Source organism: Stomoxys calcitrans, chromosome 4 (assembly GCF_963082655.1).
Source record: "Stomoxys calcitrans chromosome 4, idStoCalc2.1, whole genome shotgun sequence".
Classification (NCBI taxonomy): Eukaryota; Metazoa; Arthropoda; class Insecta; order Diptera; family Muscidae; genus Stomoxys; species Stomoxys calcitrans.
In genome coordinates, this window is record NC_081555.1 from 181,025,982 (window position 1) to 181,042,447 (window position 16,466).

Here is a 16,466-nt window from a genome sequence, read left to right on the forward strand (position 1 = left end):
TTCGAAGATGGACTATATCTTGATATAGCCCCCATATAGACCGATCCGCCGATTTAGGATCTTAGGCCCAAAAAAAGGCACATTTATTATCCGAGTTGTGTTAGGCCCTTTGACATCATTCGTCAATTTGGCCCAGATCGGTCCAGATTTGGATATAGCTGCCATATAGACGAATCCGCCGATTTAGGGTCTTAGGCCCACAAAAGCAACATTTATTATCCGATTTTGCTGAAAGTTGGGACTGTGAGTTGTGTTAGGCCCTTCGACATCTTTCTTTAATCTGTCTCCGATCGGTTCAGATTTGGATATAGCTGCCATATAGACCGATCTCTTGATTTAAGGTCTTGCGGCCATAAAATACGCATTTATTGCTCGATTTGGCCAATTTTTGGAATAGTGAGTTAAGTTAAACCCCTCGACATACTTCTGAAATATGGCACGGATCGGTTCAGATTTGGATAAAGCTGCCATATAGACCGATCTCTCGATTTAAGGTCTAAGACCTAAAAAAGCCACATTTATTGTCCGATGTCGCCGAAATTTGGGAAAATAAGTTGTTTTAGATCTTTCGACATACTTCTTCGAATTGGCCCAGATCGGTCCAGATTTGAATATAGCTGTCATAGAGACCGATCTCTCGACTTAAGGTTTCGGGACCATAAAAGGCGCATTTATTGTCTGATGTCGCCGAAATTTGGGACAGTGAGTTAAGTTAAACCCCTCGATATACTTCTGCAATATGGCACGGATCGGTTCAGATTTGGGTGTAGCTGCCTTATAGACCGATCTCTCGATTTAAGGTTTAAGACTTAAAAAAGCCGTATTTATTGTCCCATGTCGCCGAAATTTTGGAAAGTAAGTTGTTTTAGGTCTTTCGACATACTTCTGCAAATTGGCCCAGATCGGTCCAGATTTGAATATAGCTGCCATATAGACCGATCTCTTGACTTAAGGTTTTGGGCCCATAAAAGGCGCATTTGTTGTTCGATTTCATAACCACCGTCTAAACTTTTCTTCGTATGTTCCTATTCGACAAATATTTGCCCACATTATTCATATAAATTTGTTTTCGCTTCGAAATCCACTGTTCGATGAAAGACATAAACCGTGTCTAAATCGTGGTGAAAGATTCATATAAACTCCCAAATACAAATGTGTTCATATTTCATCAGAATTAAACATTTAAATCTGAAATTGGTCAAATGTGAGCGAGATTTGGAAAAAGTTGCAATAAATATTTTTTCCCAATAAAAATAATGACATATTTATTCTTAAGTGTATTGTGGCTAACAAAGATGTTTGTTTATGGTTACCCCATTTATGGAGATTAATGGCAGTCGATGATCATTTATGCCATACGGGCAGGCGGACAGACTTCCAAACATATCTACAGATTCATATTGGCATATTAGCTTAACGGCAGATTGTCTGGCACCCTAATCACAGAGGCCGGGGCATTTTTTTTTATCGATATGTTAACGCGTGGGCCAACTTAATGAGTCCGCCCGGTTATCCGTCTGACTGTCTGTATGTCTGAGCATCGGTCTTTTGTGTCTGGCCAAGACATGGCATGGCTGGGATGGGTGGTGATGAGATGATGAGCCGGGGGGGGGCTCAGCTCAAGTCGTCCCGTCTCATCTTGTCTTGGGATGACAAGCGTTTGACATCCATATGATTAAAACTGCCATGAATCAATAGAGATTTATTCGCTCTCTGTCCCCACCAAATTAATTGAGGAAAAAACTACAACCGTAAATTATTCAAGTTCAAGCGACATTTAAATACAAATTGGAATTGGAATGGACGTGTGCTGCTGCGTGAAGAAAATTGATTTCAATTGTTTTCAATTGATACTGCCGTACTTAGGATTACGTCACAATGATGTTGCTTCAACTTGTTGTGGCGAGTGCAGGAACTAAAGTAATAGCCCCCAACTGAATTACCGTGAGTGCTAATGTGAAATGGCATTGGAGAGCAAATGTATGCATCGTATTTAGCAAAGCAGATTAGGAATTTAAGGCAATAGCTTAGGCTAAACTCTTGTAAGGCCGCCATGGTATGCCAAAAAGAACGCATGGTTCTGAATCCCAGCGTGAACTTTATGGGTCGATTATGGATTGCAGCCCAACTTCAGCTGAGCTGCCACCGGGCAAATTTGTTATTGAAATTTCCACTTCTGTATTGAATTGCATAATTTTTTTCACAATTTACTTAATAGCTGAACGTTCAAGATGCTGATATTAAATGAACTTGAAAAAAATTAACAAATTTATACTGATTTTTATTTCATGATTTTATCTTCTGGCAACGCAACCATAGTTGTCCTGATGTTCGTAAAAAAGTAAAGACTGTTGAGCTTCAAACTTGTAGGGAGTTGAAATTTTTGTAGGCCAAAGTTGTTGTAGAAAGGAACTTGCTCACCCAGAATGGCATGCTGAAGGACAACTTATAGAACTGCCACACAACACACCCAAAAATACTTGCTTCTCGCCCCAATACATAAGCATTCATGTATTACTGCTTGAAGAAAATACTCTTTTATAATAAAATTTTAAATGATGATGATGTCTGAGGTGCTCATGTTTTTGCTCTTGTATTGCATCATATGACAGCGTTTAATTAAATTAAAATTTTCTCAGAATTCAAGTCAACAAGCAATGCCATTACTTACCATTTTTCGTAGCAATTCCTCGCTTTGTATTTTACTTAAATCACACTCCAATTCCATCATTAAAACCTGTAATCATAAAGAAAAATAAAATTTTTAATTTTCAAATGAATAATCAACTATTTATAATTGCCAAAAACTTAAGTTTGCAAATTTGCGATTGCACTCCTTGTACATTCGCATGTGCAGCCTGTTGCGTATGAATGATAATAATTCCATCACTTACAGTATTCATACGCATACATAGTCGCTTGTAAACACAGGAAGAGGAAATGCAGCCATTTTATATTATATATAAAATCCAATTTGTGTTTGTTTGTATTGTATGTTTGTTTGTTTGTTTGTCGGTTTATTTGTTTGTTCCCAATAGACTCAAAAACGGCTGTACCAATTACCTTGAAATTTTCACAGATTGTGTAGGTTGGTCTGGAGGGAAACATAGGCTCTATAATTTGTTGATATCGGGAGGGGGGCGGACCCTCCCCCTTACCCCAAAAATACTACCCAAAAATAAAAGTGGACCGATCGGGACAATATGGAATTCAAATGAAATGTATTCAAGAGTAGAGTACGAATTTCATAATAAAAGTTGGATCCAAGTACCTGGGGGGCCGCCCCAGCCCCAAAACCACTTAAAATAGGGTTATTTGCCGAACATGACACTATGGGACTCAAATGAAAAGTATTCGGGAGTAGATTACGAATATGGACAGGAAGTAAGAATAGGCTTTATAATTTATTGATAATGGAAGGGGCAGACCCTCCACCGCTACCCAAAAACACCACCCAAAATCTAAAGTGGACCGATAAGGACAATATGGGTATCAAATGAAAAGTATGCGGGAGTAGATAACGAATCTGGCATACAAATTCATGTCGAAGTATATATTAGCCAATCACGGATATATGGGACTCGGTTTGTTTGTTCCGTATGGATTGAAAAACGGCAGAACCGACTTTCTCGAAATTTTCACATATTGTGTAGGTTGGTCTAGAGGGAAACATAGGCTATATAATTTTTCGATATCTGAACGGGGACCCTCCCCCTATGCCAAAAACACAACCCAACATCAAAAGTGGACCCATCAGGACAATAAAGGTATCAAATGAAAGGTATTGGAGATTAGAATACGAATATGGTACTAAAATTTGAGTCTAAGTACCCATCGTTGAGCCTAAAACTTGTATCGAGGGCCGCCCCAACCCCAAAACTCCCTCAAACAGACATATTGGACGTTCATTTCAATATGGGGCTCAAATGAAAGGTATTCGGGAGTAGATTTTGAATGTGGCATACAAAATCAGATCAAAGTATTGGGGTTCACGCCACTGCACGCCATTAGACCCATTAGGACTATATTATACTTGGCTGAACCGATTTTTTTAAACTTTTCATAGATTGTATACGTTTGTCTGAAAGGAAACATAGGCTATATAATTTTTATATATCGGGTGGAGGCGGACCCTCCTCCTTATCTCCAAAACGCCACCCATATCCGAAAGTGGTCCGATGGGTACAATAAGGGTATCAAATGAAATGTATTGAAGACCAGAAAAAAGTATTAAAATTTAGGTCCAAGTACCCAGCGGGCCTCCCCCAACCCCAAAACTCCTCTTAACAGATATATTCGAAGTTCATGTCAATATGAGGCTCAAATGAAAAGTATTAGGCAGTAGATTACAAATATGGCATAAAACATTAGGTCCAAGTAATGGGAAGACGCCCACCCCCAAATATCCCCAAATGGGCACATTAACCGGCCATGGCTATATGGGATTCAAATGAAAGGTATTAGGGAGTAGATAAAGAATATGACATTAAAATCTGGGTTCAAGTCTATGTGGCGCTTTTCCTCCTAAACATACGTCAAATGGGTTATTGGACCCATTATGACAATGTGGGACTCAAAAGAAAGGTATTTAAGAGTAGAAAACGAATTTGTTATCCAATTTTGGAGCCAAGTGTTTTGAGGTACGCCCTAAAGCATTTCCTAAACTGAACTTCATTTCCGTTGGGACAGTATGGGCCTCAAATTAAAGGGATTCGGAATTGCAACTCGAATTTGATATCCATATTTGAGTCGAAATGTCTGAGGTGCCATCCCTCCCCTAATGAGAACATTACCCTAAGGAAGAACATTACCACCAGGGACTGAGAAGGGGCAAATTCTCACACATCAATGAGTGCTTTCTGATTCAAGTTTAAACTCAATGATAAGTGACCTTATTTTATAGCCGAGTCCGACCGGCGTCCCGCAGTGCGACACCTCTATGGGGAAAAATTTTTAAATGACCATGCATGGCATTGTACCTCGCAAATGTCGCCAACATTAAGAGGGGATAAACACAGTTTTGTCCGATGTTCTCGCCAGGATTCCAACGCGTTCAGCGTCATAGGCCACACCCTAAAAAGACTGCTTTGCACGTCCTCACCAGGACAGGTAATGCGATAGGACGATTCAGTCATGCCAATTTTTTTGGGGACATTGCTAACACGTCTGTCCGGCCGGGCCAAAAAAGTGGTATATGAACAATTAGTGTGATCACCAGTGGAAAAGTTGAAGCCCCGTAGTGTAAAACAGAGTCCACAAGACGGGGTGATATCGCTGGCACTGTTCAAACTCTATCTCTCCCCTATTCCATAAACTCCAGCTGGCATTGACATAGTATTGGGTTGCCCAAAAAGTAGTTGCGGATTTTTTAAAAGAAAGTAAATGCATTTTTAATAAAACTTAGAATGAACTTTAATCAAATATACTTTTTTTACACTTTTTTTCTAAAGCAAGCTAAAAGTAACAGCTGATAACTGGCGGAAGAAAGAATGCAATTACAGAGTCACAAGCTGTGAAAAAATTTTTCAACGCCGACTATATAAAAAACCTGCAATTACTTTTTGGGCAACCCAATAGTATATGCGGATGATTGTTCGATTATAGATTCACACTCCCTCTTTGTTAACATCTGCGTGAGGTTAAACCACCACCTAGCTGATCTTCCCGTTTATTTCCCTGGCCGAATAACAAATCTTCAGCCATACTGTTCACTCCATCGTCAGCGGAAATGAATAAGGAGTTGAACGTGATAGCCGAAGTTGTACGAATTCCGACCACCAAATATTTCAAAACACTTGGTGTCACATTTGATGGTTTTTTTAAATCTTCCGCTCATGCCACTGCAATTTCTGACAAGGTCAGCAGTAGAAAACAGGTACTCAAGTCACTTGCCAGCAGCAAAGAAACTTTGTTGACTGACAAAAAATCCTTGTTGACTACATACAAAGCAATTAGCCGGTGAGGGAAAAACTATGCACCAACTGAGCGGAACGTAGTGGTATAGCAACTGGCTGTAACCACAATTTTCTGTGAACCACCTCTATTAGAAGATCCTACTCGAGCGAAGGTACAACCATCCCACAGCCCATACACAGCCCATACACAGCCCATACATAGCCCATACACAGCCCTAGATCAGACGGCGTTTCATGCGGTGAACAGCTACCGAGCGAACGCAGTCCTTGAAGATCGGTTGGACATTGCGGCCAAGACATTTTCGATAGTGCCCATCGATACTATCGTCGATAGTTTGGTTTTCACATCACCAAATTAAATTTGCACGTTAACCTGTGGCTCTTGCTAAAAAAAATATTTGTGAAAAATTGATTAAAAAAGGTGATACCACAGTAAAGAGAAATGGTTGGCTTTCTTTAAAGAGGTATAATGTTTACTTTCAATGTAGCTATGAAGTATTTTGACAATGTGTTGAATTTAGGGTAAACGTAGGAGTTCCCTCACACTCAGTGTGTCAAGCGCTGAAAGGTAGGCATGGGATTGCAGCACCACGGATTCGGAGAAAGATTTGGCAACCGAGAGGCGAACACAAAAAAAGAAAGGAAAATAAAAAAGGTCAGATGACAAAACATTTGTAAAGCGCATTAACTGTGGAAAGAAGTCAAAAGCAGATAAAATTCCTCATATCGGATAATAAATGTGCTTGTTTTGAGCTTAAGACCCTAAATAGGCAGATCAATCTCTATGACAGCTATATCCAAATATAGTCCGATATAGCCAAGAAGAACATAACCTGTATATAAAAAACATACGGGTCGGTGCCAAATTTTAATTTTTGAAGTCTGTAGAGCGATTACCACAGACGGACAGACATACGGATATCCTTCACTCAACTTAGAATTTAACGACCATCAGAAATATATTGGGTTGCCCAAAAAGGAATTGCGGATTTTTCATATAGTCGGCGTTGACAAATTTTTTCACAGCTTGTGACTCTGTAATTGCATTCTTTCTTCTGTCAGTTGTCAGCTGTTACTTTTAGCTTGCTTTAGAAAAAAAGTGTAAAAAAAGTATATTTGATTAAAGTTCATTCTAAGTTTTACTAAAAATACATTTACTCTCTTTTAAAAAATCCACAATTACTTTTTGGGCAACCCTTTATATACTTTGTAGGGTCGGAAATGGATATTTCGATGTGTTGCAAACGGAATGACTACATAGTCATACCCTTAATCCTATGCTGGCGGATATAAAAAAGCTTTTAATACAAACCAACAACAAAACAAAACAAAAATCGATGGTACTATCGTCAACTATCGTTGGTTGTAAAATGACTATCGCCGACTATCGATAGTTCTTCACCTCTACCCGACATAGTACCCAATAGTCAAATGGATGAGACACACACGCTGCTACAACAACAAAGAGAAAATTTTGCCAGTAGAATTGCCGTAAATAGGCCTTTCTACACCTGATAGGAGAAAACGACCCCTTTTTGTTAGAGTCGTTCGTAGTCGCAGTTGTCTTTCTAGTAGTAGATATTTTCTAACAAAGTTTTAGTGAATGATGACAACATTAACCAAAACTAAAATCCGATTATTATTCATACGTCTTGTTTGTAATCCTATTTTGAAGTTAGTCAAATTTAAGAATATTCAAATGTTTTATTGAAACGAAAGTCATCTGCCAAAATTCCATAATGTTTTGCATTAAACTATTTAAAAGGGTATATGCACGTATTTCTCCTCCAAACCCCATAAACGAAATATGAGGATTTAAATTGAAATCGAATTGAAAATTCAAAATTGGCATCACGAATGCCCGATGAAATCATGATGATGTAATTGTGCAGTGCTGAACTCGCATTGCATTGATTGCAGTCAATACCAGCACACCACGAAAATGGGAACGAAGCTAGCAAAAAAAAAAAAAAATAAATAAAATTATAAAAAAAGGCCTCAATAAAAGATTTACAATTTTCGTATGTAACATGTTTTCACTGGTTTTCCAAAAAAGGAAATATTCTTCAAAGCCCCATGACCATAATAACGTTCATAACCTGTGTTTTATGTGCCAGCAAATGCGAATGCGCCGCATACGCATGCGTCTGCGCCTATCTCCATTTGTCTCGTTTGTGGTGCAGCCATTGCCATGGCGCACCACTGGGGTGATTGTTGTCGCATCATCAACATTCGTCTTGGGTTCACAACGATGTGCATGCTCCGAGTGTCCATAAATTACGTACTTCACTACGCTTCAATTCACCCAGCTATACGCACTGACATCAAATGCAAGTGACGACGTCGTCCTTCAATATCCCATGCGAAGAGGGCAGCGGTGTCTGTGGTGGCCGGCGGGAATTTTCGTATAAAACTGAAACTGTTTTAAAATTACATAAATTGTGTCAGCTCGCATTGCTTTGGTTCGGAACGAAAGTCCAAGTGTACGTTTTTGTTTCCGTTCGAGGTGATCGGGAAGTCAGGGCATTCGATTTCAATCCAAAATTTACAACAACACATAAACAGTCATATCACCCATTACGACATCTACGCTGATGAATAAGTAAACTTCGTTAGGAATGTTAATTCGAATTAGTTGAATTTTCCTTATTTCCAAGAAAATTATCTGTTGATTTGTAGACTCCAAATATGTTTTCCATTCGAAAAAAAAAATATTCATCTTAAACAAAAATGAAAATGATGTAATAACTAAAAATGCTTTATGGAAAATAACTTTTGTGGAGATAAATCGAGCCAAATACAAAGGGGGTAAATTAGAGTAATTTGCAATACCCTATCTAATTAGCAGAAAAATAGAACTTTGGTTAATATTTATAACACTTTTTTGTTATTTTTTACCTAGTCAAACTAATCGTAGTAATTTAATACACCTAAATGTATTCATACAGCTCTATAGCCCATACAAAATCGATATCTTGCAATTTTTAGATTTTATGAAGAATTTACCTGCAGAACCTTTCAAGCCACATTACGCTTAAGCCACTACAAGAATAATTTGACCAAACCTTTTTTGAGATATTTGAAAATATTTTTACTTATGATTGAATATGTTATGGGTATATTCAGAATTGCATTTTTGGAAACATTTTGTCAAAATTCTGTTTCTTAATTTTTTTGAAAAATTTCTTCTTGTCAAAATTTAATTTCTGTAGCAATGTTTTTTTTTTTACAATTTTACTTTTATAGATGTTTAGTTAGGTTAGGTTTAAGTGGCCGTCTGCCATCAGACTCACTTAGAAGTTTTCATCCATTGTGATACCACAGAAATAGGAGAAAGAGGATGTCTTCTTGTTACTAGCGTTAAACTATACAGATCGCTTTGAAAAGCCTAACAACTCTCGAACGTTTTTATCCACTAAATGAGACAAGTTCTCAAAGAAATAAGAACTCACACATGCAGAGATAAAAGTTAAAATTTTTCCTTATTCGTAGGATTTTAGCAATGACCAGCCACAGAACCAAAACTTTAAAATAAAGATGCCAACGGACATGACTTCCGTTTTAAATGTTGATCGCTGATTAAGTTTAATTTAACTTCATAGATGACTATCTAATTATTATTATTTTTTGAAAAAATATTTTTTTATACCCATGTAGTCATGATCGTCAAATAACCCTATTTTAGGGGGTTTTGGGCTGAAGCGGCCCCCCGGTACTTGGACCCAAAATTTATTATGAAATTCGTTCTCTACTCTTGAATACCTTTGATTTGAATCCCATATTGTCCCGATCGGTCCACTTTTATATTTGGGTAGTACTTTAGGGTAAGGGGGAGAGTCCGCCCCCCTCCCGATATCAAAAAATTATATAGCCTATGTTTCCTTCCAGACCAACCTACACAATCTGTGAAAATTTCAAGGTTTGAGTCTATACGGAAATCGACAAACGAAGTGTCTCGCAGCGGGCCCGGTTCGGCTACTTATATATGAAGTGAGATCAATTATTTTTATATTTGCATTTGCACAATGCATCCCTAAGTAATGTTGATTTCAAACACTGATAGAAATCTTAGGGCTCTATTACACGACATGTAGTTGTCTTATGATATGTTAAATTTAGCACATGTTGAGTTGTACATGTCGTATGATACAAACGAAACTAACATATGAAACTCACTTTTCAAAATAGCATATGTAAATTTTTTCGTTTAGAGTATGCCCTATTCCTTCTGACAAACACATAATGAAATTAGCTGTTTTTGTTGTCAGTCGAATGAAAGCAACCCCAAATTAAGTTGTTTTCACAAATTTATGATTTAACCAGCTTTTCCACAACTTTAACAATTTTTACGCATAAAAAATCAGATTTTGCTCAAATTTTTAAGATATGTCATACCAAAATAACATACAGATGTGAAGCAAAAATGATGAATCGTACAGCAAGTGACAATTTCGACAAACATTTTCAATTTTATGTGAATACAAAAAGTGATATGTCATAAGATATCTACACGCCGTGTAATAGCGCCTTTGGCATGAAATGTTAATGTTACATTTGTATGCCCTGCACCAGATGATGGGGGTATACTAACTTCGTCATTCGGTTTGTAATTATATTTTTGACCTTGATCTCATGACGTTTTAAGTCGGTCTAACCTTGCACCTACCCTAGAATTATAAATTCGGCCAATATATATATATGAGAGCTATATCTAAATCTGCGCTGGTGCTAAATCCAAATCTGAAGTAACCTCTAAAAAGAAAATTTTAAGTTAGGAATTCCGTGCTACTTACAAAATCCTTAATTGTTTTCAATACCACTCCCCTAAGTTGTTTCATGTCTGGTATTGTGTCTACACCTTAGTGCCGGTATCTGTTAGACGCGAAAGCAGGGCATTGACAAAGGAAATGCTCCAAAGTCTCATCATCTTCCCCTACACATGCTTTCATCTGCCGCACCGATTTTACATAAGTGAGCTTGTAGTCCTACGTGTCCCGTTATGATACCAATAGATATACTGACCTCCTTCTTGCTTCCTTTCAGTAATAGCCTCGTCTTCTCACGATCTGGATCCCCCTATAAAATTTTCGCCGTCCTACCGTTTCGCTATTCCACAATGTTGCATGCGCATTCGTTTCCCACTCCCTTAACTCGGACAGCGTCGTCCCGAAAGGCATCGTGTTAACCAAGTCAGTCTTCTGACCTTCACCGTCAAATCGTCTGCCTTTTCATTTCCCCTTACTCCGTTATGGCCCGGCATCCAAACGATGCGGATTTTGCCACCCTCAGAGAAAGCGTTAATCTCCTTCTTACACTGCAAGACTTCGTGACCTTACCGTCCTGGTTGTTATTGCCCTTATGGCAATTTTACTGTCGGTAAAGATGTTCACACTCGACGTCCTCGCGTTAGCACTACACCACTTCACGCATTCCGTGATCGCCCGGATCTCCGCCTGCAGGACCGTATTATGGTCAGGCAGTCTAAAACAGATCTCAGTCCCTGGGTTCTCAATGTATACCCCCAGGCCCAAACTGTCCTCTAGCTTCGATCCATCCGTATAACATGATCTTCCAGATGGCAATACTAGGGTTCCGTCAATCCAAGACTGTGCCGATGGCAGCATAGCTCGCACTCGATGTGAAGGTTCATCCCAGGTATCCGATCGGAAACCTCTTTCCTACCTTCCAGATTTCCTATCGTCGCCTCGTTTATACCGCGATGGTATCAACTGCTCCCATCCTCAATCCATTCTCCCATCGCCTTAAGTCTCATAGCCGCAGTGGCTGCCTCACACTTAATCTGTATGTCAATGGGTCGGATATCTAGAATAGTCTCCAGTGCCCTAATGGGCGTGGTCCTCATCGCTCCGCCTATGCCAAGACAATATGTTCTCTGAACCTATTATATGGTCCTTATGTTGCTCTTTTTCTTCATAGCAGTCCACCAAACTACTGAGGCGTAATTAAGTATTGGTCTAATCACGTTCCTGTAAAGCCAGTGGACTATCCTAGGATTCAGGCCCCATTTCGAGCCAACGGCCTTTCTACACAGTACCCAACATCTGTGAGCCTTGTCAAAACGCTCCTGAATGTGACACTTCCAATTCAGTTTCCTGTCCAAGATCACATCTAAGTATTTGACCTTATCAAATATCGAAATCGTCTTATTGAGGAAACGTGGTGCGTTAAAATGGCCCACCTTCGTCTTCCTCGTGAACAGGCATATTTCAGTCCTTCCTGGGTTAACATTGAGACCTCTGGGTCTAGCCCAGTCATATGCCATATGCAAGACCCTTTCGGCCCTTCTTCATAGCTCGTTCGGATCCTTACCCCTTAGAAGTTAATATTATAACATTGTCTTCGTAGCAGACGGGTTCAAATCCCGCCTCAGTCAGCTTCCGTTATATGTCTTATATGATGGTCACCCATAGAAGTGGCGATAAAATGCCCTCCTGTGGCGTGCCCTGTGTCACTTTCTCCTTTATATTTATGCAATGAGACACACAATTTATCCAACTGCTTCTTAGTATATGGTTTATCCAGTCGCTAAGGAACGGGTCCACCTGGTACTGGATCAATGTGTAGGTCCGCACATTGTTTAAAGCCCCTCGATGATATAAGTGTAAATCGGGCACAATATATATGTTGGAGCTATATATTCAAATCTTATATATGTATATATATATATATATATATATATATGGGACCCATATCTAAATCTGAACCGATTTTGATGAAATGTTGCAGATACTTTAAGATCACTTACAAAACAGTCCACACCAAATTTTGTGCAGATCAGTTGAAAATTTTGGATACTACGGCCATTTAAGTGGAAATCGGACGAAACATATATATGGGGGTTATATCTAAATCTGAGGCCACCGTAGCGCAGAGGTTTGCATGTCCGCCTATGACGCTGAACGCCTGGGTTCGAATCCGGGCGAGACCATCAGAAAAAATTTTCACCGGTGGTTTTCCCCTACTAATGCTGGCAACATTTGTGAGGTACTATGCCATGTAAAACTTCTCTCGAAAGAGGTTTTGCACTGCGGCACGCCGTTCGGACTCGGCTATAAAAAGGAGGCCCCTTATCATTAAGCTTAAAACTTGAATCGGACTGCACTCATTGATATGTGAGAAGTTTGCCCCTGTTCCTTAGTTGAATGTTCATGGGCAAAATTTGCATTTGCATATCTAAATCTGAACCAATTTTTACCAAAATCAATAGCGTTCGTCCTTGGGCCAAAAAAGTGACCTGTGCTACATTTCGTGACGATTGGACAACAAATACGACCTGCACTTTGATTACAAGAATACATGGATTCACAGACGGACATGGTTACATCGAATTAGAAAGTGATTCTGAGTCGATCGGTATTCTTATCAATGGGTCTAGCTCTTCTCCTCCTTTGCGTTGCAAACAAATGCACAAACTTATAATACCCTGTACCACAGTAGTGGAGTAGGGTAAAACAAGTAAGAGCGTGCTAAGTTCGGCCAGCCCGAATTTTATATACACTCCACCATCGATCGCATTTGTCGAGTTCTTTGCGCAGTATCTCTTTTTAGGAATAAGAACCGTTGTGCTATTGGAGCTATATCAAGTTATAGTCCGATTCGGACCATAAATTAATGCCGAACATTATAGAAGTCATTATGTAATATTTCAGTTCATTCAGGTAAGACTTGTAGGGGGCCCAGGAACAAAATCGGGAGATCGGTTTATATGGGAGTTGTATCAAGCTATAGATCGATTCGATTCAGATCATATTAGACACGCATGTTGATGGTCATGAGAGAAGCCGTTGTACAAAATGTCTTCCAAATCGGATGAGAATTGCGCCCTCTAGAGGCTCAACAAGTCAAGATCCCAAATCGGTTTATATGCCAGCTATAACAGGTTATGTACCGATTTGCGCCACAGTTATTGGAAGTCATAACAAAACACCTCCTGCCAAATATCAGCTAAATCGGATGAGAATTGCGCGCTCTATGGGCTCAACAAGTCAAGATCCAAGATCGGTTTATATGGCAGCTAAATCAAAATATGAACCGATTTGAACCATACTTAGCACAGTTGTTGGAAGTAATACCAAAACACTACGAGCAAATTTCAGTCAAATCGGACGAGAATTGCGCCCTCAGAGACTCAAGAAGTCAAAACCTAAAATCGGTTTATATGGCAGCTGTATCAAAATATGGATCGATTTGAACCATACTTAGCGCAGTTGTTGAAAGTGATAACAAAACACCACTTGCAAATTTTCAGCCAAATCGGACGAGAATTGCGCCCTCTGGGGGCTCAAGAAGTCAAGACTCAAGATCGGTTTATATGGCAGCTATATCAAAATATGGATCGATTTGAACCATACTTAGTGCAGTTGTTGGAAGTTATACCAAAACACCTCGTGCAAAATTTCGGTTTATATGGCAGCTATATCAAAACATGGACTGATTTAGCCCATTTATCGTCCCAACCGACCTACACTAATAAAAAGTGTTTGTGCAAAATTTCAAGCGGCTAGCTTTACTCCATCGAAAGTTAGCGTGCTTTGGACAGACAGAGGGGCGGACATGGCTAGATCGACTTAAAATTATATGACGATCAAGAATATATGTACTTTATGGGTTCTCTGACGCATATTTCGAGGTAAAATTCAATGAAATTAGTATACCCCCATCCTATGGTGGAGGGTATAAAAAGCGGGATATTTTCTCAAGAAGCTTGATTGTTTTGGGAAAGTGGGATTTGGCGGGATGGAAGAAACAGGCGGGATCGATGTCAAAAAAGCGGTATACTAGGTATACTAGTTTCTTAATAAACAAATTGAAATCGTTCAAAAACTTCGGCAAATGCGAATGGTAGTGGATGGTAAATAATACTCGGCCTTAATGCTCTTTTACTTGTTTGATTTAAGTATCACCAATATCAATGTTAGAGGTGTTTTATTTACCCATTAAGCGGATTTTCTCGCTTAGTTTGTATGAAGCAAAATGCTAACCCCGATGAGTTAAGCGGCTAATCTTAACGCCGCTTACTCTCGGCGTTTATTGAAACACATGGTGTCATCATTCATGACAAAACTAATGGAGGAAGAACGCAACACATTTATTCAATGAATAAATGTTCAGGATTGGAAAAATTGCTTAGGATTTTAATGAAATCTCATTTATGAACTCCGAGAAACATGTTTTCAAAATTAAAATGACTTGTTTTGTTTGTTTTTTTGATATTCCAAATTTAAAGTACAAATCATTGAGCGGGAAGGGCATTTAATTTATCCATAAGCTAACGAATCCGCCAGACTGGTAAATAAAACACAGCACTTAACAGCTTCTATAATCCTTGATTTCTCATTAGCTCGAAAAATCTGAGATAGGTAAGCTAAAACCAACCAACCATTGGGTTGCCCAAAAAGTAATTGCGGATTTTTTAAAAGAAAGTAAATGCATTTTTAATAAAACTTTGAATGAACTCTAATCAAATATACTTTTTTTACACTTTTTTTCTAAAGCAAGCTAAAAGTAACAGCTGATAACTGACAGAAGAAAGAATGCAATTACAGAGTCACAAGCTGTGAAAAAATTTGCCAACGCCGACTATATGAAAAATCCGAAATTACTTTTTGGGCAACCCAATACAATGAACAACTTTCCCCAAAAACAAATTACAATAAAATTTATTTAAATTTTAAAATTTAATTAAAGCCTTTAGATTAACCTTTTCTAATGGAAGATCAATTCAAAACTTAAGATCAAACGTCTATTCGAAAAAATAACAGATTCTTTAAATGTTTTCACCGTAACTTTATATTCGCAAATCGCTTTATTTTTGTTATATTTTATAGGTACTTCTGGACTAAATAAGTCGTAGTTCTAGGAAATGGTACCCAGTATGTAAACAATATCGCACCTTTTGGTTAACAATAGTTCCTCGTTGAAAACGTTCGGTAAATGGTGGTTTCTTAGAGACAATCCGCAGTCAGATTTGATAGATTTATTTGCTTTAATGTGTGTTTTCTGTGTTGTTTTTTCTGAAAAATTTTTTTGAATATGAATCGCTGTTGAGTTTTAACGTTTGACTGAGTTGTGGTTTGTGGTGGAAATTTGAATACGTTGCTGATGTTAAATTGCTTGAAATATTCAAATTTCTCACAGCACTAGGTAATTGTTTTAGGCGGTATTGTTTTTAATTATTTATTTATTTTTTTTTTCTTTTTTGCTTTAATTTATTTATTGAATTTTTTTTGGAACACGACACTACTTGAGACAAAGTAACTTTTCGAAGATAAAAAGCACAACCGGCACTATCGAGAAAACACGATAAACTGTTGTTACAATTGCACTTGTAAAAGCATTTAGGCTCGGTCTCTGGGTGGCATTGTGCACTGCAGCTCTATTGTGAATATGATGTACGAGATATGCGAATCGGGGGGCATCCATCAAAGCCTTTTTGTTCCAGAGCTATATGAGAGACACATGATGCTGTTTGGGGTTGCATCAGCAGCAGCTAGAATCGATCGGCAGCACAACAATAATAAAATTGTATGC

General features: G+C 38.5%; 1 protein-coding gene across 10 annotated transcripts in view; it reads right to left on the reverse strand.

Annotated features, from left to right (window-relative positions):
• The window catches only part of LOC106082989 (smoothelin-like protein 1), a 117,914-nt gene extending 101,806 nt beyond the window's left edge, over window positions 1-16,108 (reverse strand). For 3 of the 10 annotated variants that reach the window (XR_009397961.1, XR_009397962.1, XM_059366630.1), the window contains exons 1-2: window positions 15,829-16,108; window positions 2,672-2,737 (exon numbers count right to left, since the gene is read on the reverse strand). Coding sequence is in view for 8 of the 10 variants with exons in the window: in XM_059366630.1 (XP_059222613.1) it covers window positions 2,672-2,731 (60 nt within the window). In the remaining 2 variants the exon portion in view is untranslated. The remainder of the gene's footprint in view (window positions 1-2,671; window positions 2,738-15,828) is intronic. The other 7 variants (XM_013245768.2, XM_059366627.1, XM_059366625.1 and 4 more) reach the window with 5 other exon arrangements.
• Between the last annotated feature and the right edge of the window lie 358 nt (window positions 16,109-16,466).